Source organism: Lutjanus erythropterus, chromosome 20 (genome assembly GCF_056507025.1).
Source record: "Lutjanus erythropterus isolate fLutEry1 chromosome 20, fLutEry1.hap2, whole genome shotgun sequence".
Taxonomy (NCBI): Eukaryota; Metazoa; Chordata; class Actinopteri; order Lutjaniformes; family Lutjanidae; genus Lutjanus; species Lutjanus erythropterus.
This window is the reverse complement of record NC_139336.1, coordinates 31826164-31848317: the sequence shown is the minus strand read 5'-3', so window position 1 is coordinate 31848317 and position 22154 is coordinate 31826164. Positions and strand designations below refer to the sequence as shown.

The window sequence follows — 22154 nt, the reverse complement described above, 5'->3', positions numbered from 1 at the left end:
CACCCGGAAGCTCTTCTTCTTCTTCGTGGGAGGAGGAGATTGTTGCTTAGTGCCACGTTGATGGAGACCAGTGGGGACGTGGAAATCTGTCTTGAGTCAGTAGCCGGGACCCGGTAGCCTCTTCTTGTGTTTTTACAGCCGTTAATCCTCAAGCAGAACCGAAAGGGGAACTTGTGCGGGCGGAGGCTGTTTGTGTTTGTCACCAATTTTATGTGTGCGTTCATGTAAAGAAGGAGAAAAGAAAGGAAGGTAAGCCGCTTTGCTGAAGTAATAAGATCTGTGTGTGTGTGTGTGGGTTTCTATGAGTGTGTAACTGTCTCCCCACTGTTATATTTTGCATGCACAGGCAGCTAGCAGGCTAGATAACGTAACATCCCGCTGTAGCTTCAGGACATACCGTACCGCGTCCCATTCAGCTGGTAGAATAAGTGACAACGAACTGCAGCCTGTTTTCTGCTTTTTAGACTTTCATTTCTCCTACTACTGGGGCTCGTGCTGCGTGGCTTTTAATTGGTCAGTCAGCTGTTAGCATGCTGCTAGCATGTACTGTACTTTTTGTTCCTTTGAACGCCTGAAGCCCGCCGACTGGTTCCTCAGTTTCTCAAGAATTATTTGTAATGTCATTGCTCCTGTACAGCTCTACAATGCAGAGCCCATGTGTTAATTAGTGTCAGTCAAAGTAGGCCTTTGTCTGTAACTCTGCAACTAGTGTGTGTATAACAGTAGCAGGGCTGAATGGTGAAAATACACTATGCAAAAGTGGCAATAAATGCTAAATCATTTGTTTACAAACCAATTAAAACCATAATAACACCATTAACTTATGTTTTGACTAGTTTGCACCCTCTTAGCTGTGAAGTTTAGGTTCACAAGATAATTTGACGCAATATTTACACCCAGTTTACAGTTTTAGGTGCACCATTTAGCTAGAACTAATGCAGCAGTTCTACAGTCCTTTCTTCCTTCATGAAGGGTTATAATACAACTTTTTGGAGGCTGTAGTTTGTGGTGCTAGTGTTGGACTGTAATGCATTATAGAGAGAGGTGTTTTTGTTGTTTAGTCAACCCTTGTTTATGTAAATTGGGTGTACAAAATAATAGAATGCAGTGCACCAAAACACATCATCACCTCCATTAACCCGTTTCATCAATACCATAACCATCATGAAGGCAGGATTTATTGCTGGACTGCTTTAGTTTTGGCTAGGGATGGATGATATAGTATGAAAAAAAATCGACAATTGCGTCAGTTTTTATGCTATGTGATTCATGATTGATCCTTTAGGCATCACAGTTGTCATTTTCTCTGAAAAAGAAAAACCAAACAAACTATAAAATCACGATGATGTGACATTTGTTGGGTTCCGTGCCAAACAAACATGTTTTCTTACATCTGGAGAACAGGATTTGTAGGCCAGGATATCTTTGCAGCACTGCAGTGCCTCATTATAATGTTTTTTTGGATCTCATTTTCTCATTATCAAGAAATTGCAGCTTCTATGATTTGAACTTGGCCATGCTGTGATTTTGACAATACTTCAATTCATTGTACGGCCCTAATATACTCATTTGCCAGTTTGTTATGTGCAACACAGCTGAAACTAATGCAGACTAAATACAACAGTCCTGCAAGAAATGCTGGAAATGCTTCCTTCACGAAGGTCACAATAAAGCAGATTTATCTGATTCATTCGACTGCACAGCCAGTTTGGAGACTTGTGGTGCTGTTGAACTGCATTGTATTTTACAGAGAGGTGTCTCTGTCATGTATTCTGCCCTCATCGATATAATGTGGTGGACAAAATAATAGAAACACCTGTGCAGTGCACCACAAAAAACCTCAAGACAGCTCTAAAACTGTTTCGCCAAAAAAACTGAACATTATAGCTTTCGTTAAGGCTTTGATCCAGACTGCATTAGTCTAATACAAGGTGTGCCTAACATTCATTGATCTGAACAGAAAAGCCTGTTTGTCCTCTTGAAGATGTTCATAATAAACTGCCAAATGACTCTACTTGCACATAATGTAGGTTGAGAGCTTTTAGTTGCTTTAATTGTTGCTGCTGTCGGCACTGGCTGTGAAAAGATTAGGGCTGCTATTGATTATTTTCATTATCTGACAATTATTTTTTTGATGAATAAATTTGTTGTTTAAGCCATAAAATGTGAGAAAATTGTGATCACAGTTCCACAACCCAAAGATAATCAGTTTACTCTGTCATAGAGGACTGAAGAAACCTGAAAATATTCCCATCTGAGAGTTTAATTCACAGTTAATCGATTGATTGGCTAATCATTTCAGCGCTAGAAATGATCCATTCATTCTGTGATTATGGTGCAACTGATGAGCATCAAAATCAAGTCCTTGTTCTGTGGTAAAATGCATTTTAGAAATTAGGTGGGTGCCTCAAAATCATGTCGTTCTTGTGCAGAATTCCTCATTATGTTACTGTCCTGCCACTGTGACTCAGCAAGGAAACGGTGTTAGGAGACACAAAAGAAAGTATTTCATAATAAATACAAACATAATGTACATTGGAATCACATTACTAAGTGATCTTTGCACGGTCAGCATGAGACAGAGACTGTTAACTCTCTCAATTTGCATGTATGCATGCATGTTTTTTTTAAACAGACTGAAAAAATGTGAATTTATCCTTTAACACATAAACATAATGGAAAGTCAAGCAATATAAGCTGTTTTTTTTATTCCTACTGTCAATGAAAAGTAGAAACATTGAACAGAAAACATTGCTCTGTTTTCTGCGGTGATTCAGGCAGAAACCACATGGAAAGCAACTAAAATAAAATGATCATTTCCTGTAACCACTCTGATGTCCTAACTGTATTATTCTTAAAATCTTGCACTTATTTTCCAGGATGAAACTTAAAGAGATCAACCGCACAGCCATCCAGAGCTGGAGTCCTGCACAGCACCACCCCGTCTACCTTGCAACAGGTACGAGCATGCAGCAACCATCCGGTACAGGCCTGCGGCTGCTGCTATCTCACGTTTTTCTAGGACATTACATAATTTTTTTTGTCAGTGTCAGTTTATACAGCCACGTAAACTAATCTGAGTCATGAGAGTGTACACTTCACATGTTTGCCTTTTTGGTCTGCTGACAAATGACAACAGAACAGAAAGAGTGATCCATCATTTCCAGCACCATTTGGCCAGTTTATGTGATATTACAAGACATGCACATGTAAACAGCTTATCCTGGTAACAATTCAGATGTGATGGTAAAGGCTTCAAGAGGCTGGAAATCTTTGATTTAGGTGCCTTGAGAGTGCTTGAATTAAAAAGCTTTACAAAGTCTTACACCTTGCTCTAGTTAGGAGCAAATCTCCCGTGATAAATGTGTCTTCTTCCTACTCAGTGATGCCTTTTTTACTCCTTAGTTTGCTCTTTAGAACTTTTTTAAGTGTATATTTTAGTTGTTTGATAAAAACAAGTCCTGATGACAAGGCAGCATCATGTTTAACCAAAAGTTCCTGTGTTCTCTGTCTGCAGGAACATCAGCCCAGCAGCTGGATGCCTCCTTCAGCACCAATGCCTCCCTGGAGTTCTTTGAGCTGGACTTGACCGAGCCGTCTCTGGACATGAAGTCATGTGGCGGCTTCTCCTCCCCTCACAGGTACTAAAAGCTGCTGCAGACTGCACTCATGCTGTTGACCTTTTTCCTCTGTCATCACACACACACGTTTCTCTCCTCACAGATATCACAAGCTGGTCTGGGGTCCGTATGGAATGGATAGTGGTGCTCATCCATCCGGCGTCCTCATCGCAGGAGGCGAGAACGGCAACGTCATCCTGTACGACCCTGCGAAAATAATGGCCGGAGACAGCGACGTGATCATTGCGGAGAGCGCCAGACACACAGGGCCAGTTAGAGCGCTCGATATCAACCCGTTTCAGGTCTGATCCATTTAACTCCACTTTAGATTAACTTAAACCGAACGCACGCACTCAATTTAAAAACAAACACAGTGACTTATTTTGTATTTTGTCTTCTGTTGCAGACAAACCTGGTTGCATCAGGTGGGAACGAGTCTGAAATCTATATCTGGGACATGAATAACTTTGGTTCTCCAATGACACCAGGACCAAAAACTCAGGTATTTCTTTTTTCTGCTGTGTCCAGTTTTACACTTTACACATTGTGTTTTATTGCTATTTTCTTGTTTGATTTTATACATGCTTTGGCATTACTCTGCTTTATTATAGTCAGGCCAATAAAGCCACTTTGAATTTGATTTTTTTTTTTCTTTTTTTTTTCTTTTGCATTTACTTTCAGCCATAATTTGTGAATCAAGTGCATCTCTTTTTGAACATTTTGTTTTGCATATCTTAACTTTCTCTCACACTGTTCCGTACAAGTGTGCCATGTCAGATTTAGCAAATGCTAACTTCAGATACCTGTGAAGATGACCTGCATAAACATGCTGAATGCCACCTGCTTGCATTTGATCGTCACTTGTGAATTATCATAATTAACGCCCCAGTAATTCCACATAAGGCTGCGCTTCCTGCCCCATGTGTCAGGAAGAGTTCAGTCATGAAAATGGCATCAAAGAGTAAAGAGAAGAACTTTTACGAGTTCAGAGATTGAAAACCAGCTTTTCTCATTTCAACAGTGTCAGCAGTGGAATTAAGAGACCCACTAAAGCCAAGAATGGGGAAAAAATAATGCGCGCTGTTAATGCCGTGTTACCTGAGGGTCATACTGTCACTGACATAAAGAAAAAATGGATTGATATGAAAATAACAACAAGGCGATCGATCACTTGAATGGGAAGAGGAGTCATGGGGACGTCTTCATCACGGAGACAGAATAAATGCCACAGTAGATGATGTTGCACTGTCAGCCATTGCAACAGAGGATGTTCCCCTGGACAACGACTTGCATAAACCTCCATGTGAAGATAAGACCTATATGCCCGACAGTAATGGTAACAGCCAATTTACATTAATGATGATAATGATAGGCTAGATTTGGCGAGACAAACACGATAATGTCGACAAATAAAGTGTTATTTATATTACGGGATGTTCAAACTCAAAATATCTTCAAAGTAATGAAATATACAATCTGTAGTGAAAGATCTGGGTTTGGATAACAACAGACTGACTGCACATGACTTCTCCTAAATCACTTGAACAAAAGAACAAAACTGTTCATTCAAGTTGTTGCAGCACGAGTCCAGTGAGCATTTATGTCTGTCTCTGTGTCAGGTTATGTATATAAGAGCTTATGTTTTTTTCTCAAAGCCTCTGGAGGACATCAGCTGCGTGTCCTGGAACAGACAGGTCCAACACATCCTGGCCTCTGCTAGCCCGAGTGGCCGAGCCTCAGTGTGGGACCTCCGCAAGAATGACCTCATTATTAAAGTCAGCGACCACAGCAACAGAGTATGTTGGTTCTCCCGCGCTCAGATCGAGTCTTGCACATGCTGTCCTCACACATGAATCATCTCTGGATCGTTTGCTCGACTCAAACTCGCTTTTTTTGTGCGTCTGTCTTTGTTTTCAGATGCATTGCTCTGGGCTGGCGTGGAACCCAGAAGTGGCCACTCAGCTGGTCGTGGCCTCGGAGGACGACCGGATGCCGGTCATCCAGATGTGGGATTTACGTTTTGCTACCTCTCCTCTCAAGATTTTAGAGAATCACACACGGTATGGGCAGCAAGAAAGCTTTCAGACTCACTTGCAGACTTACTTACGTACTTAATCTCTTACTGCCAACAAATCTCAAAAAGACCAAAACCAACTTTGACTGGATCTTTCTGTCTAAAATTCATTCAAAGTGCAAGAGTCACTGATGTCTCTGTTATTCTGTTACAGTCTTTTAGGATTTTGCTGATAAAGGGTTTGGATAAATGTTGTTTAGTACAACCAATTATTGTCATTTTGCCTCAGTTATACTTATAATTTTGAACTGCTAATCTGTGTATTTACTCAGAAGAGTCAGGCAAAGTTGGCTTTGAATTTAATGAAACCGTACCTTTAAAGCACCCTGTATTTAGCCTTTTTAATAATGAAAGTTAGAAATTATTAAGAGATGGACCAACACATTGTTGCAGTCTTTTCATGATATTAAATGAAAAGCATTAAAGTGCCGAATAATCACCAGCTTTATCACTTAAAGTCATGTGGCCTTACAGACTGTACTGTTCTTTATTTACAGGGGCATCCTGGCCATCGCCTGGAGCTTGGCTGATCCCGAGCTGCTCCTGAGCTGCGGGAAGGACAACAGGATCCTGTGTTGGAATCCAAACACAGCAGAGGTAAAGGTTTAACACTACATGTACAGGCAAAGCTGGAAAAAAAAAACTACTGTCGTCCCTCTGATGTTGGTAAATGCTCGCCTCTCCAGGTGTTGTACGAGTTGCCCACCAGCAGTCAGTGGTGCTTTGATATACAGTGGTGTCCCAGAAACCCCGCGGTGCTGTCGGCCGCAGGCTTTGACGGGCACATCGGCATCTATTCCATCATGGGAGGCAGCAACCAGGTGCAGAGCCAGAGACACGCTGACCAGGTGAGATCAAATCAACAGCAAACTGATTGAGTTGCAGCTTTTAATTGTCAAGCATCACTTTCGTTTCCAACGTGACTCTGGGTGTCTGTTACAGATCAGCAACTCATTTGGGAACATGGATCCTTTTGGGACGGGACAAACTCTGCCCCCGCTGCAGCTGCCCCAGACCCCTGCTCCTTCAGCTTCGGTCACCCCCCTGAAGAAGCCGCCAAAGTGGATCCGCCGACCTGTGGGGGCCTCGTTCGCCGTGAGTCCCGTTTCTTTAGTTTCCCTGACGTTGAAGATTGAGCCTCTTTGTTTCATAATCCGAAACGCTGACGCTCTTTTGGCTCTTGTTGACTCCTCAGTTCGGTGGGAAGCTGGTTTCTTTGGAGAACACAAAGCCGAACCCTCAGCAGCCTCAGCAGCCCACTGCACACGCTGTGCATATCAGCCAGGTTGTTACAGAAACGGCCTTTTTGAAGCGCTCCGATCAGCTGCAGGCCACGCTGAGTGCAGGCAGCTTCGTGGAGTTCTGCCAGGAGAAGATCGATGCAGCCGAAAACGAGTTTGAAAAGACGCTGTGGTCGTTCCTCAAGGTAGGAAAGAAAAATCTCAATAAACTTGTAAATGTAATAGTATATTTTCAATAATAAATGAACAATAACGCCGTCATTCTTTTAGATGTGCGTGTGACTGTTTTGTGTTTTCAGGCTAATTTTGAAAGTGACGTCCGCAGCAAATACCTGGAGCTTCTGGGGTACAACAAAGAGGAGTTAGCCTTAAAGGTGAGATGTACCTTCTACGCTCCTGTATGTCACATATGACACTTTATATATTTTTACTCAAGTGTTTTTCAGTGCATCTTGTAATAAATGTGTTCCTTTTGTTGCCAGATTTCTGCAGCTCTAGAGGAAAAGCCTGCTGAGCCTCCGCAGGTAAGCTTTATTTTTTTAGAGCCATTATTCTTATGGTTCAATTTAAAGGAATAGTTCAACATTTTGGGAGACAAGCTTATTATATTATTGCCAGGAGAAAGACAAGGAGATACCACTCTCATATCTGTCTGTCCATGTGTCCTTCTCTCTTTCTCTAAAAAAAAAAAAAAATACGCACACAAGTAGTATTCGAATACTGATTTGGACAAAATTCAAAGTTTTTGGGTCAACCTTATACAGTTTATTTTCATCAGATCCTGCATGATGAGAAGCCACTGCTGTTTATTATGACATGTAGCTACTGCAAGTGATGTGACACAGTCCCATTGTTTGTTCTTTCCAATGAAAATCACACTTAAAACTGTAAAAAAAAAAAAAAAAAAAAAAAGCATAAAAACAAAATCAGCATCTGTTTGAAATCCACAACACTGTAGGGAGGCGGTACCCGGTTAGAGCTGCGTTCCAAATTGCCCATCATCACACCACTCGGCTCTCATTTGTTCCTGCTCACTGTGTCGTTCACATTATTTCACTGACAGTTCAACTAAACAGGCCGACTCCTCTTGGCACTAATCGGCGCCTCAGTGTTTGGCTGAATGCTTCAAACCGTTTGTCTCTGTCTCACATTTTGCAATAAGGAAATGTGGCAAGTTTTCATTCATGGATTGTTAAGCCGACGAATACAGCTTCACTTTTTGAAACTACTTGAGGCTTTGCAGAGACTTTTGCTTCAGTTTCATATACTTCTTTAAATCAATATTAAAGTTTTTAATTGCGGCTTCCAGCTAGGTCTCATCTATGATCCATCAGTCAGGTTTCGGTTTAGCGTAGTTTGTAGTTTTCTTTTTTTAAAGTATAAATCAAACCACACAAGAGATGTAAACACACTGAATGTTTCACAATTCAACATAAATAAAAGCAAAAAAACTTACTGAAACTGAAAATTCCACTTCAGTTTTTTTTTTAGTTCAAATAAATTCAGACCAGAAAATATGAGCATGGTTGCAAATTTGCAGTCTACTATTGTTGTCTCAGCACTTTTCTGAACTGATCAAGTTTCATTTTGTTGTCATCTGTGCTTCACATTTGAACTCCCTTGAAGTATTTGCATTTGTCCCCAAATGTATAATTAAATCTCTGTTTATTTCAGCTTGCCATTTCTCATTTATTTAGCAATTGAAAGTCCACTGATTGTCCCTGGTTTTGTCCCTCAATTTTCAGGTGGAGGTTCCTGCTCCAGCCACCCTGCAGCCTTTGCCGGACCTCAGCCTCGTGCCGCCTGCTGACACTCCTGAGGCAGCGTTCGACATGATTGCTGCGGCAAATCTTCAACCAGAGGCCACGCTGGAGCTAAACTCCACTCCTGAGGCGGCGTTCGACATGATTGCCACGACAAACCTCCAACCTGCAGCCACGCTGGAGCTAAACTCCACTCCTGAGGCTGCGTTCGACATGATCGCTGCAGCAAACCTTCAGCCGGAGGCCACGCTGGAACTAAACTCCACTCCTGAGGCGGCGTTCGACATGATCGCTGCCTCAAACCTTCAGCCAGAAGCTACGCTGGAGCTAAACTCCACGCCTGAGGCGGCGTTCGACATGATTGCCGCGACAAACCTCCAACCTGCAGCCACGCTGGAGCTAAACTCGACTCCTGAGGCGGCGTTTGACATGATTGCAGCGACAAACCTTCAGCCTGACACCACACTGGAGCCAGACTCAACTCCTGACCCAGAGACCGAGGAGCCAGCAGCAGCAGCGGCAGAAGATCCACTGGACGCTCTTATCGGTGAAACCGAAGAAACGGTGGACCTGGACCCGGTTCTCCCAGAGGAGGAAGCGGAGCAGGAGGAGATCCTCCTGGAGGAGGACATCCCCTTGGAGGAGGTAAACCTTCATCACTACACATTTTCAATAATTATGTCTTCAAGTTCAGTTTTAAATACTTAAAAAAGAGACAGTTGGACTTGTCTCATCTGATATATGTACTTATAACACCACAGTAAACACACAGATGATTTTAATTTGGTTGATTACTCCAGCAGTGTTTTATGGACTAAAAAAAATTAATGACAACCTTCAATCAGCATGAGGGCAGGAGAAGGAGAGGAATAAACTTGAGACATGACGGGACGTTTCTCTGGTGTTTCAGGAGGCAGCAGCACCAGTGGAGGAGGAGCCCAGTCCTGCTGAGACCGCGGCTCCAGTTGAGGAGTCCGCTGAGGTTCCAGCTGTAGTCCCTGAGGTTCCAGCTGTAGTGCCTGAGGTTCCAGCTCTAGTTCCCGAGGTCCCCGCTCCAGCTCTAGTTCCAGCCCCTGAGGTTCCAGTTCCAGCTCCATCTCCAGTTCCAGCTCCATCCCCGGCCCCAGTTCCAGCCCCAACAGGAGTCAGTCTTAAGATCAGTCAAGGTAACAAGTCTCTCAGTGTTTTATGACATAAACCAGCAGATTTTACTTAATATGAGCTTCGGCCAGAGAGAAAGAACTAAACAAACTAAACTAAAAAATATTAATTTTTGTTTTCCAGATGTGGATGGACTGATCACACAGGCCCTGCTGACCGGAGACTTTGAGGGAGCCGTGGAGCTCTGTCTCCATGACAACAGAATGGCAGACAGCATCATCCTGGCCATCGCCGGCGGGTCCGTGCTCTTAGAGAAAACCCAGAAGAAGTATTTTACGAAAACACACAGCAAGATAACCAAGGTAACAACAAGGATAATTTTTTACTGAGACCTCATTTAAGAGATTCTTATCGATGATGTAACAATGTTTTTGTCCTGCAGCTGATCAACGCCGTGGTGATGAAAGACTGGCACGACATCCTGCAGACGTGTGAGCTGCAGAACTGGAAGGAGGCCCTGGCTGCTGTCATGACCTACGCTCAGCCGGAGGAGTTCTCCTCTCTCTGTGGTTAGTTTAAGGACACCTGAGTGTTGTTTGATGGACGTCTCTCACCTGTGAATTTGTGCTCTGTAACCGAACTCGTCTGTTTGTCCAGACCTTCTCGGGGGCAGACTGGAGGCAGCAGAGGACGCCCAACTGCAAGCGCAGGCCTGTCTGTGTTACATCTGCGCTGGAAACGTGGAAAAACTTGTGTCTTGCTGGACCAGAGCGCAGGACGGACACTGTCCAATGTCTCTCCAGGTGTGTCCACATAGTGACTCCAGCTGTGTCTTAAACATGTCGTCCTCCTTTTCGGTCATCATAAATCCAGCTGTTGACTTCTGTGCCACAAATTATTTCACTTTTAAGAGACTGTTTTGAGGAAATGGTTACCAACAACTTTCTAGCAACACGTAAGAGAAGACTTAAATCCCACAGTGATTTTATGCAATTTATTTTTTCTTACAGTGTCCTTGGATGAAGATTTTATCATTTATTTTGAATACTGGGCTTTAGTTTGTCAGGTGGTTACAAACATGACTCAGAATAATTACTAATAGTGATTAATGTTTGCTGTCTGTGTAGAAAATAAAAAGTGTCTAAGGAGGTAATATGTCAGTGTTGTGTTAAGATTTTGTTTCCACTGTGCTTAAGATCAGTTAATGCAGGTGTTTTTTTGAAGCGAATTGACACTTTTACTCTGAAGGAGAACAGGAACTCCTGGAGACGGTACTCCAGTCAAATTAAGTGGATTTAATTTTGTTGTGACGCCTCCAAGTGACCAGAAAACTGCGTGTTAATGCAGCTCGGATCTTTATTTTAGACTAATGTGCTGTTTCCATCCGTCAGGACCTGGTGGAGAAGGTGGTGGTGCTGCGTCATGCGGTGGAGCAGACTCAACGCTCTGGTCCTGCTGCCATTGGCCTCCTGCTGGCTGAGAAGATGAGCCAGTACGCCAACCTGCTGGCCTCCCAGGGCAGTCTGTCCACTGCCATCACCTACCTGCCTGACAACACCAACCAGGTACGTAACACCCAGCACACCTTATGTTCTTCCTCGGTTCTCAGTCAGAACAATGTCTTAGCTAGAGGAGTGCCTTATAGCAACAAACAATAAAAGTAAGGTAAATTTAGCAAAATAAGTAAAATAAAATAGACAAATAAAATCGGTTTGAGTAACTTTTTAAGACAAAAAGTTGAAATTCTGTGATTTTTGAGATTTTAAATGTGAATATTTTCTGGTTTCTTTTCTCCTCTCTGACAGTAAAAGGAATATTTTTGGCTTGTGGGCAAAACAAGACATTTGAGGTCATGATCTTGGGCTTTGGGAAACATTGATGAACATATTTCACCATTTTCTGACACGTTATAGGCAAACAACTATTAATCTAGAAAATAATCGACTGATTAATTGACTGTGAAAATAGTTGTTAGCTGCAGACCTGCTTCCCTGTTTACATCAATATTTAAAGAACATTTTCAGTTTCAATCATATTATATTGCTTCTTTTCTTTCTAAATTGGTCTTATATATTAAGTTAGTTTTGTCATTTTATATAGCCAGTTCATCCATCTGTCTAATTTCTGTTAATCTGGATGCCAGTTGCATCATTTGATTAATTAAATCACTAGAAATTATAAATATATTCTGACAAATGTGATGCAGTAAATAATTTTCATCACTGACCAGCATGATCATGAAACAGGTATGAAAGTACATTACATTTAGTATTTAAATGGTCTAAAAAAAATTTAATTTAACCCTGTAGAAATCACCAACCAACCTAAGTTCACGTTTCTCATTTGGACCTTCCAGGTTGCCGTACAGCAGCTCCGAGACCGTCTCAGTCGGGCTCTGGGGCAGCAGCAGCAGGCTGCAGTGGCGGCTCCTGCAGCTCCGGTTCAGACCCAGAGAGTTCAGCCTCAGCCTCCCGTTCGGCCTCAGCCTCTGGCTCATCCCCGGCAGCCGTTCACCCCGATGCAGCCCGCCATGGTGCCTCAGCCTCGTGCAGCAGCAGCAGCTCCAGCACAGATGCCTTCACCTGCTGCCTCCGCCCCTCCACAGCCGCAGTATTACCAGCCAGTATGTTCCACTCATTTTATCACACAAGGAAGTTTTTACTGTTTTTCACTTATGATAATACAAACCTGAAACTGTGTGCAACCTGTTTAACTTTTTATCATCAGACATCAGGATTCACACAGATCTGACTGGTCTAGAACAAATAAAATATATAATATATATATAATAAAATATCCACACAAAATGATCACACCAAAATATACAGATGTCTCAAAAACAAAAACCTTAACTAAAGCACGATGGTCACGACAGTCTGCAGCGAGACAGAGCAGCTGACGGTGCTGGATTTGAATTGAAAGCTGTCAGACCCCATCCCTCTATCACACACTAACTAACCTCCTGGTGAAGTGCTCATTGCTGTGGTGTTGGAGTCATTTCATTGATTTGATTTCCGTTCTAGCCAGGGTTTAAATCACATCCTGATTCTTAAATGTACTCATGAAACGATAAATGTGCTTATTGAAGGTGGATCAGCAAAATGCTTAATCTCTCTGTGAAAACTTTCTTGATTTCTGTAATTTGAACCCTGGCTCTGGTCCAAAGCGTTGTGGTGTTCTTTGGTGTGTTCCCCCTTCTCCCCTCCCCCTCCTCACCTCCATGCTGCGGCCATCATTGGTATGTGCCGTGTGTCTCTGTGTGCTTCAGGTGAGGGCTGCCTCCACTGTCACCTCCTGGAGTAACCAAACTCCAACAGCCCTCCCCAATGTCCCTCCTCCTCCTCTTCAAGTAGGCAGCGCCCCCGACCAGCAGGTACACTGACCGCCCACCTGACCTCGACACACACCTTGATGATGTTTACAGATGTTCAAAACTGTTCTTGTTGATCGGATTAATACCAGATATCCCAAATTCTGTTTGGCAGCTGTGGTTTGTCTGTGGTGACCTGCTTTTGCCCATAGCTGCCCCGCTTCTTGTTGATATTATGACTGTTTTCTTTAGCTCTACTCACATGGGACTAGTATTAACAGGGGACCTCATGTGGGACATTCGCACAGGCTGAGCAAAGTCTGTATTTTACCCAAATTTACTGACCTTATCCCCCAGATACGATGTGAAAGCCCTGCATAATGTCAGCTGTTCAGAAGTGGAGCGTCTGTTCTTCAGCAGCCACATTTATGATACAGTTTAGAGTTGTTTTGCCAACTTTCTGCCTGCATTTAGATCAGAATTAGAAATACTTTATTGAAATTGTCTTGTTACAGTTGCTCCCATCAAAGAATATAAAATAAGCACAAAGAACTGATAAGAAAAATATAAACAAGAAGTATACTAATATAATCCCAACGCCATGCATTTGTTGAAACATGGTCGTAATTTGCCGTGGAATTTTTACTTTACAAATTATGTATATGGCAGATTTGCATGGGATTAAAATGATACAACACCTTCACAATTATTAGAAATCACTCGAGGTTCCCAGGTAATTCTAGTCCTTGGCGAATAGGGTTTGTGTCTCCTGTGATGCATTCACTGTATCCACTCAGGCTCTCATTGTGATTTGACCGTAACAGACGTCATTTTCACACTCTAACATCTGTCTGCTTGTCTAAACATACTGCATCATTCCTGACATGTATGCTTATCCTTGTTATAGAACATTATAATGCAGAATTGAAGACAATACATGCATTTCTTTGTTGAATTTTGCAACTCACAGAAAAGAAATTCTAATGCAAGACTATTCTGCCCTGTGTTTGCAGCACCGATCATTATTCTCACAGTCGTATAAAGATGTTTGGGGCCGATATTTGGGCACATAGACCATATCAGCTTTCACTAATTAATGTTAATTCTGTTGGTAAATGATGAAGGAACAAAATTAAAAGTGTGTCTGTAGTCAGCCAAAGAGAAGAACCTCCAACAACAACAGAGTGACATTTCTTTACTGGTTTAAAAAAAAAAATCATGAGTTCTCCTAGTTAATTCTTTACTTTCCAATATCACAATATTACATCCTTATTATACGGTGTTATATTACTTAACTCATTGCTGGCTTCATCTTGATGGTTGTCAGTGTGTCCATTGTTTTGAAATATCTTCTCTCTTCCTTGTTGTGTCTCTGCAGGTGGAGCCTCCAAACCCCATGTACATGATGCCTCCCTCCGGTTCAGCTGCTGCACCTCCAGCCTCCTCCACTCCTGCGTACATGATGTCTCATCAGTACCAGCGTGAGCGTTTCACATCTTTTAGCTGTTTGTTATGAACGTTATTGGCTTTAGAGTGAATTTTTTGGTACGAGGAGAAATGTTTCAGATTACAATCTGATGTTAAATGTCATCAAGCAACCCTGCATCCTAAAAATGAAGTTTATATACAACTGATTTTTTTTATATCGAACTTAAGTGCAAACTGTTCAACTCCCACTGTAAATCAGCACTGATTCTTTAGAGTCTCTTCTTTAGAGTGAGTGTATATATATATATGATTTACTATCACAAAGAGAGTCCACATGGAAGTGGACAGAGGCAGAGTTGTGTTGGACTAACTGCAAGGTGTTTTCTGCAGGTTTGAGCTACTGCATCAGGTCACATAGCTCTCTGCATACGGGGAGCAGCTGGTCGGAGAATTAATCCAAGTCTGAAGAACGTAGCTGTTGAGATATTTGGGTGGGCAGGAAACTTCTTTGTGTGTTTAGTTTCTTGTTCCTGCCACAAACGGCCCAGTCACATCCGACCAAAAGAAAAGAAAGCGAGCCGGAGCAAACAAACTTTCAGTCGCTTTCGCATCAGCCCAGAGCTCATGTAAAAACACCTTTACTGACCTAAACGGATGCAGGACTGTGTGGAAATCCCATCAGATGACAAAGACATGCATGAAAACGTGACGTAGCCTCTTTGTTACAGTCCTAGAATCAGTGGTATATAAACTTTATTTGTAGGAGACAGGGTTGCATTAACAGGTGGCACATGAACAACATTTCTTCTTTCTCCTTTAAAACACTGGCAAACATTTCCTTTTAGAAATGTTTGACTGCGTCCGATCTCTCCTTTGCTGTTGTATTTTCACTAACAGAAGATGAGAATGTTATTTTGAATGTTTATCTCTTTGCCCGTTGAGTCTTTTATAACCTACAAGCTAAACATGAAGCGCAGTAGCATGTTCTGATGCTGTAACTTAGTCTTTTTATGACGTTATCTGTCCTGATGCATGAAACTGTCAGAGTAACCTGCACCAGTTTTTCACTAACAGCGTCTGTTCTGTATCCCGTGTGACTCGCAGCCTACCCCCAGGTCAACCAGTACGCACCTGGAGCTGGTGGGGTGTCTATCTATCAGCCTCTTCAGTACTCCTCCTCCTCTGCTGCTGCTCCTCTTCCTCCTGCTGAGCCTCCTGGCTTCCTCTCTCAGTACACGCAGCCCGTCCCCTCTCAGCCAGCGCCTTCTCCTCTGATCTATCCCGGACAACCTTACAACAGCCAGTGCCTGTCCTCCTCCACCTCTCCTCCCTCGCACCCTCAGCCTCCTCCTTTCTTTCCGAACGCTGCCTCCTCCTCCTCCTCTTCCTCCCCCTCCGCCTCCTTTTCCGCTCCTCCGTCCTCCGGAGCGTCTTTCCAGCATGGCGGTCCGGGATCTCCGGTGTCGTACATGCCTCCTCCTCCACCGAGCGGAGTCTCAGGTACACAGCTCGAGTCCGACCCCGGGCTGATCCCTGCTTCTCAGAGAACAGGTCTGCATGGCTCTAATCATCTTCATCACTGTGACTGTCATCCTCCTCCTCCTCACTCAGCCTCACTCATCAAAGATGACCAACGTTCACATTTACTCTTTTCACCTGCAATTACAGTTTTTCATATCAGTCAGTGAATTCAGGGTGCCTTTAATATTCTTAGACAAGCATTTGCTTGATGGTAGGGACAACAAGAAGCCTGGTTTTATTTTATTTTAATAACGCTAGAAAAAAATATGGACCTAGCAATTTAAAAAGATCATTATACAAACCTGCATACACTTAAATGAAAGTCTCTTCAGCAAGACATTTCTAACATTTATTAACTCAAGAATGACTTAATATAGATATTAATCATAATTTAGTTTTAAATGTTACACGTTTGATAAAAATCTGTTTCCTGTTATGTGAAGTAACAGCAGGATGTTAAAATTCAAACTAAGTCCTGCTGGAATAATTTATCTGAAAGAATTCCAGCTTTTCTGAAACAAATTTTCACGGCTTTTTTCCAGTTAGTGCTGTAAATGTTGATCGGCTGAATCACTGAAATCTGATAATAAATGATTTTTATATGATAATAAATAGCTTTATGTTAATCAATATTAAAGTATCCCTCCCTTAGAAATTGCCCACAAATTACCTCCAAATTTCACAGTTAAGTGTGTGATAATTAGCAAGTATCATTTTCATAGTTGGTGATAATTACAACACAACATATTTGAAATTTCTCTGAATTTACCTGCAAATTACCCCCAATATTCAGCGTAACTATGTGATGATTCTCAAGTGTTGTTTTCATGCAAGTAGTAGTGTAGTAGTAGTAGTACTTGTTAATTATCACATATTTACTGTGAAATTTTGGGTACATTTACAGTTATTTTCCAAATATGTGAAATGGTCATTACCACCTACCTGCATGAAAATAACGCACATTATTATATTCTTAACCATTAAAATTTTGAGTAATTTCTAAGGATTTTCAAATATTTTACTTGGTAATTAACAGCAGTTTACCATGAAGTTATGGGACATGGAAACTGAAGCCTTACCTTATTTATTTATTTAGCAGAGACAGTGCAGATTAAACAACAGTGGCATTTACACTTTTGTTTGTTTTTGTGTGTATTCCTGGGCAGGTTTAAACAGGTTTTTTTTGCCATATTTCCCCAAATGTTGAGCTTTGCCTTGAAAATAATAATCATAAGTTTGTAATTTTCTACCTCTTTTATAATTCCATGTCCTGTTAGTGTGAGAATAAGTGAATGATTCTGTTTTTTCTGCAGGGCCTCAGAACGGCTGGAATGATCCTCCGGCTCTGAGCATATCAAAGAAGAAGGTGAGTCTGCAGACTGAAGACTCTGCACGTTATAGAAATCTGTTTCCTTCATGACGGAGATGAAGATGTTGCATGTTTCAAATAAAATCTGTTCATCATCATTCAGCAGGCTCAGGCGAACTACACCCCTCCCGCCCCCATCACCTCTCCCATCATGGCTCCGCTGGGCGCCGACCCTCAGGCCCAGCCGGTGTCCTCTGGGGCCCCTCAGGCCATGGTTCAGGGGCCACACGGTGCCCAGGTCCCGTACTCAGGCATGCACCAGCAGCAGCAGCAGCAGCAGCAGCAGCAGCAGTTCGCCCCTCCACCCATGAACCCTGCAATGCCCAAAACCAGTATGGAGGGCGCACCAGGAGCACCGACTGGAGATGTTATACAGGTAAACAGAGTTCTATAAAAAAAATAAACATACTACAAGTGTTTTAATGTGGAAATATTATATATATACTTATGATTCTGTTTATATTTATTTCAGCAAAAATGCTTAAACGTGTATGAAACATTTCTGTTACATATCGAATAATGTTAGTCCTATATTAAATATTCTGTTGAGTTTTGTACTTAGATTATCGTATCAATGTTCAAACCCAGAGAAATTTGTAATTTATTCACAATAATGGTGCATTTCATAATTCTGAGAACACAGGAAGCACCAGATTCTTCTGAGTGAAAAAAGGAAGTTGTCAAACGTGGCTAAAAATAATGTGATCATATCTCCTCGTCCATGATCATGATTTCTGCCTGACTCGCATCAGATAGAGTTTCATCGGCAGCAGTGGTTGTTTAAGAATGAAGACAACAACTCCCACGATCCCTCACTACTTCATGACATCATCAAACTACCTCTTTTGTTATTGTTTGGCTGTGAGACACATCCAGCAGCAGAAAGTCCTTACTGTGCATTTAATTATCAAATAGCTTCAATCAGTATTTTTATATGACAGTGTGTCAGTGACAGTTTTAAAGATGTTCACAGAACGAATCTGCAGTTCCTCTCAGATTTCTGCAGCTTGTTCTGCATTTCTTAATGCAGCAGGGGGCTGTTTTCTGCAAAGAATTCTCTCTCATAAACCCACTGTACACCACCTGCTCAGCAGAAAACAGCAGGCAGACCATTAGAGACCAACTGGTGAACATAGTGGAGCATTTAGCAGCTAAAGAGCCAGATATTTCCCTCAGGAAGTAGTAAAGACCAAAAACAGAGCTAAAAGAGAGGGAATATTAGACTAATCACAACCCCGAATTAATCGGCTGACACTCTTTTACTGCACCAGCATCACACCTTCAAAATAAGAGCCCCAGCCTTCATAATGTAACCATAAAGACTTGAATTTACCCAGTTTAACCCTTTCAGCCTCTGCAGTCCATCCCTGCTGAGAAGATCATGAAGAAGCCAATCCCTGATGAGCACCTGGTCCTGAAGACCACGTTTGAGGGGCTCATCCAGAAGTGCTTGGCTGTAGCTGCTGATCCTGTGAGTTTATCTGATAAAAATAACAGTTCAGTATATCTGTACTTAAAGGTCCAGTGTGCAAGATTTGCAGAATTTGGCAGAAATGGAATATAATAGACATGAGTATGTTTTCATGAGTGTATAATCACCTGAAAATAAGAACTGTTGTGTTTTTGTTGCCTTAGAATGAGACTTTCATGCCACTAAATTCTACAGACTGGTCCTTTAACAAAGTAAATCAGTAGATTTGTAATCAATCTCTTTATTTGATCTTTTCACAGCAAACTAAGAGGAAGCTTGATGATGCCAACAAACGTCTGGAGGCACTTTATGATAAACTCAGAGAGCAGACGGTGAGTAAAAGTTTGGATTTTAAAAAAAAATTTCAGGCTTTTGCTGTCTTCACAAGAAAAGTCCATATAAACACCCATCATCCGAGGTGGAAATTTTCTGAAAGCTCCAAATTCACAAGTTGTTTGCTGACATTTTTAGAAATGAAAGCCATAGGAGTTCATTTTTCAGTGGATGTTAAAGTTAATATGTTGTAATTTTAGTCAGAGAGAGTTTTTCTTTGTCATTTTGTGAGTCAACAATTCGTGGAAAACAGCAAAAAGTTTTTTTAATTTCTCTCCATGTCTTTCTGTTATTCTTCTCTCCAGCTCTCTCCCGCCATCGTAGGAGGCCTACACAACATAGCGAGGAGTATAGAGTCCAGATCCTACACGGAGGGCCTCAACATCCACACCCACATAGTCAGCAGCAGCAACTTCAGCGAGACGTCAGCGTTCATGCCTGTGCTCAAGGTGGTACTGACGCAAGCCAACAAACTGGGGGTCTGATCGGGGCAAAAAAAAAAATCTCAAACTCCAAACTCGCTCCGAGTCTCCGGCTCGGTGGACGGGTGGAGAGTGACCGGTCAGGGGGTCGAGCTCGTTTTCACAGGGAGCTGCATTTGACTCGCAGTGCAAACAACGAAGAATTCTGAGATGTATGAAAATCCTGTCAAATTCTTCTACGTGCCATTCATGTTTTCAGACGCAACTCAAACACAAGCCATGCTATGAGTCGCACTCAGTGGTGAAAGTAAATTCTGAGCCCAGGTCAAACGAATTCACACGACGAATGAAGGGCTGGACACTCTAATGCCACCGTAATCTATCAAATTAAACACTTGGTTTTGATTCAAACTTGCACTCATATGGATTAAAGGGATAGTTTGGATTATCTGAAGTGTGGTTGTATGAGGTTCTTATACATAATCAGTGTGTTACCTGCAGTAGATGGAGGTCACCTAAAAAAGGTTCACGCAAAAAAAAAATCTGCTTTAGTTTGCTAAGTGTAGACAGCCTTTTATGACAAGCTGTAATATAAGTAAAATATCACATTCTCCAAACCAACCAAGCTCCATTGAAAAAATCTGTAATTTTACCTTGCAGAACATGTCAATTGCTGGTCTACAGCTGCTTTGATTGGTGTGTTTGTTTGTGTTTTTGTGTGATTTTTGTGCATTCAAGCTAACTTTTTAAACCACTGACGTCACAAAATGACACAAAAAACCTAACCGTTTGAGGCAGCGATGAACCAGCAACTCCAATGTTCTGCAAGGTAAAATTGCAGTTTTTGTGAGTGGAGTTTGGTTGGTTTGGAGAGAATGGCATTTGACTTGCGTAACAGCAGTTTCCTGTCAAAAAAGGGCCATCTGACAGCAGGTTAAAGCAGTAAAAATGTTTTAAATATAGCATAGACTTAAACTGCGGGTATGTTGACATCCATCTACTGCAGGTAATACACTGACTATGTATAAGAACCTCATACAACCACACTTCAGATAATCCGAGCTGTCCCTTTACCCTCTAATATTTGAGAATTCAATGAATATGCAACAATCATTTTAACAAACTACAAACTGATGATGAAAATATAAGGAAGGCACAGTTTTTAACATTTTGGATATGGATATAAATACAGAGGAACCCGGTATATAGAAGAGTTCAGACAAACATGAGAAAAGCAACAGGAGATTCAGGAATTTCAAGGGCATTTTCTATCCACTTGTGTAGTCAACTTAAAGAATAAAGCCAAATCTCAATGAATTAGGTATTAATAGCAGCATGCTTTTAGCTCACAAACTGTGCGATCATGCAAACAACCATCATATAAAAAAAATATATTAGCTTGTTCATCTTTATAGTCTTTCAGTATTTGTGCACTACAACGATGCTAAGATGCATAATTGTCCATAAATATGTAGAAGTTTCTCTTAAAAGTACAAAATTATGCTTTATTTTACATAAATGCAACATTGCCTGCATGCATTTAGCAGTAGACCTGCAAATGAGGCTACAGATGAGATAAAGTAGATATGGATTCATTTAAAAACAGGACATCAGATTAGCAGTACTCCCTGTCACAAGCATTTAAACCAAAAATGAATGCTTGGAGTGCCAGTTTTTTTTTTTTTTTAATATACCAAATATGACTTTGTTTGTAGAACTCTAAACCCTCTTTCTGCTTTTACTGGCTTACTTTCACCACTGGTGTCACTACATACAAACACATTGGACCAAGGTAATTTCAGTGTGTGGGATATGTCGATGCAAAGCAATGCAGTCCCATTTGTTGAGGACATTTAATGTTGTTTTATTTCATTTAAGTTGTTGTTGTTGTTGTTTTTTTAAATTCTTTTTCAGTGTAATCATGAGGCTCAGCAGAGTGCAATGGACTTTTAAAAAGAAACCGTGCTTTTATGGAATTTTAAAGTATGCATGCTTAAAACAAAACAAACAAAAACAACGCTACCAGTCTTCTTTAATGGCATTGGAGGTTAATTATGTGCTAATTAATCAGACCTCAGAAGGAAACTGGAAAGAGGCTTGTACTCGATTTTCATTCCAACGATGATGAGGGCTGCAGTCTGAGTGGTCGACCTCAGTTTATGTTGTTAATAAAGGAAAAACAAGTCTTTGTTTTAGATTGACTACATGCAATATTTTCAATAAATAGTATTTATTTACAATATGATGTTGTTGGCATTTTGATTTTAGTTGCTTTCTTTTAAATTCATAAATTCATAAATATTGTCAGTGAAATGATGTGCAGCCTGCAGGAAGCCAGAGTCTACATAATAAATAGTATATTGTTATAACAATAAGAGTTTCTTCCTGTTATAACAGTAAACTTTGCACATTATAACATGACACTGATCCATTTTACTTTTTTGGCAGCGTTCAGTTTATGACAAGATAAATAGGATATTGTTATAAGGTGATAGGTTTGA

General features: G+C 41.4%; 1 protein-coding gene across 7 annotated transcripts; it reads left to right on the top strand.

Annotated features, from left to right (window-relative positions):
• Positions 1-42: 42 nt before the first annotated feature.
• sec31a (SEC31 homolog A, COPII coat complex component) lies at positions 43-20227 on the top strand. Of its 7 annotated transcripts, none has more exons than XM_084745568.1 (29): positions 43-249; positions 2880-2959; positions 3518-3641; positions 3724-3922; positions 4027-4122; positions 5276-5416; positions 5538-5680; positions 6192-6291; positions 6381-6542; positions 6637-6789; positions 6890-7120; positions 7235-7309; positions 7418-7459; positions 8681-9343; positions 9609-9680; positions 9723-9864; positions 9983-10161; positions 10242-10368; positions 10457-10602; positions 11191-11364; positions 12156-12422; positions 13068-13172; positions 14488-14590; positions 15642-16037; positions 17372-17424; positions 17534-17803; positions 18779-18898; positions 19159-19230; positions 19537-20227. In XM_084745568.1, the coding sequence occupies exons 2-29, from the start codon at positions 2881-2883 to the stop codon at positions 19714-19716; spliced, it is 4614 nt and encodes a 1537-aa protein (XP_084601694.1). In that variant the 5' UTR covers positions 43-249; position 2880; the 3' UTR covers positions 19717-20227. The 7 variants fall into 7 exon arrangements, with proteins under 7 accessions (XP_084601694.1, XP_084601693.1, XP_084601692.1 ...); XM_084745567.1 differs by having other exon boundaries at positions 17531-17803; XM_084745566.1 differs by having other exon boundaries at positions 15642-16088.
• The last annotated feature ends 1927 nt before the right edge of the window (positions 20228-22154 follow it).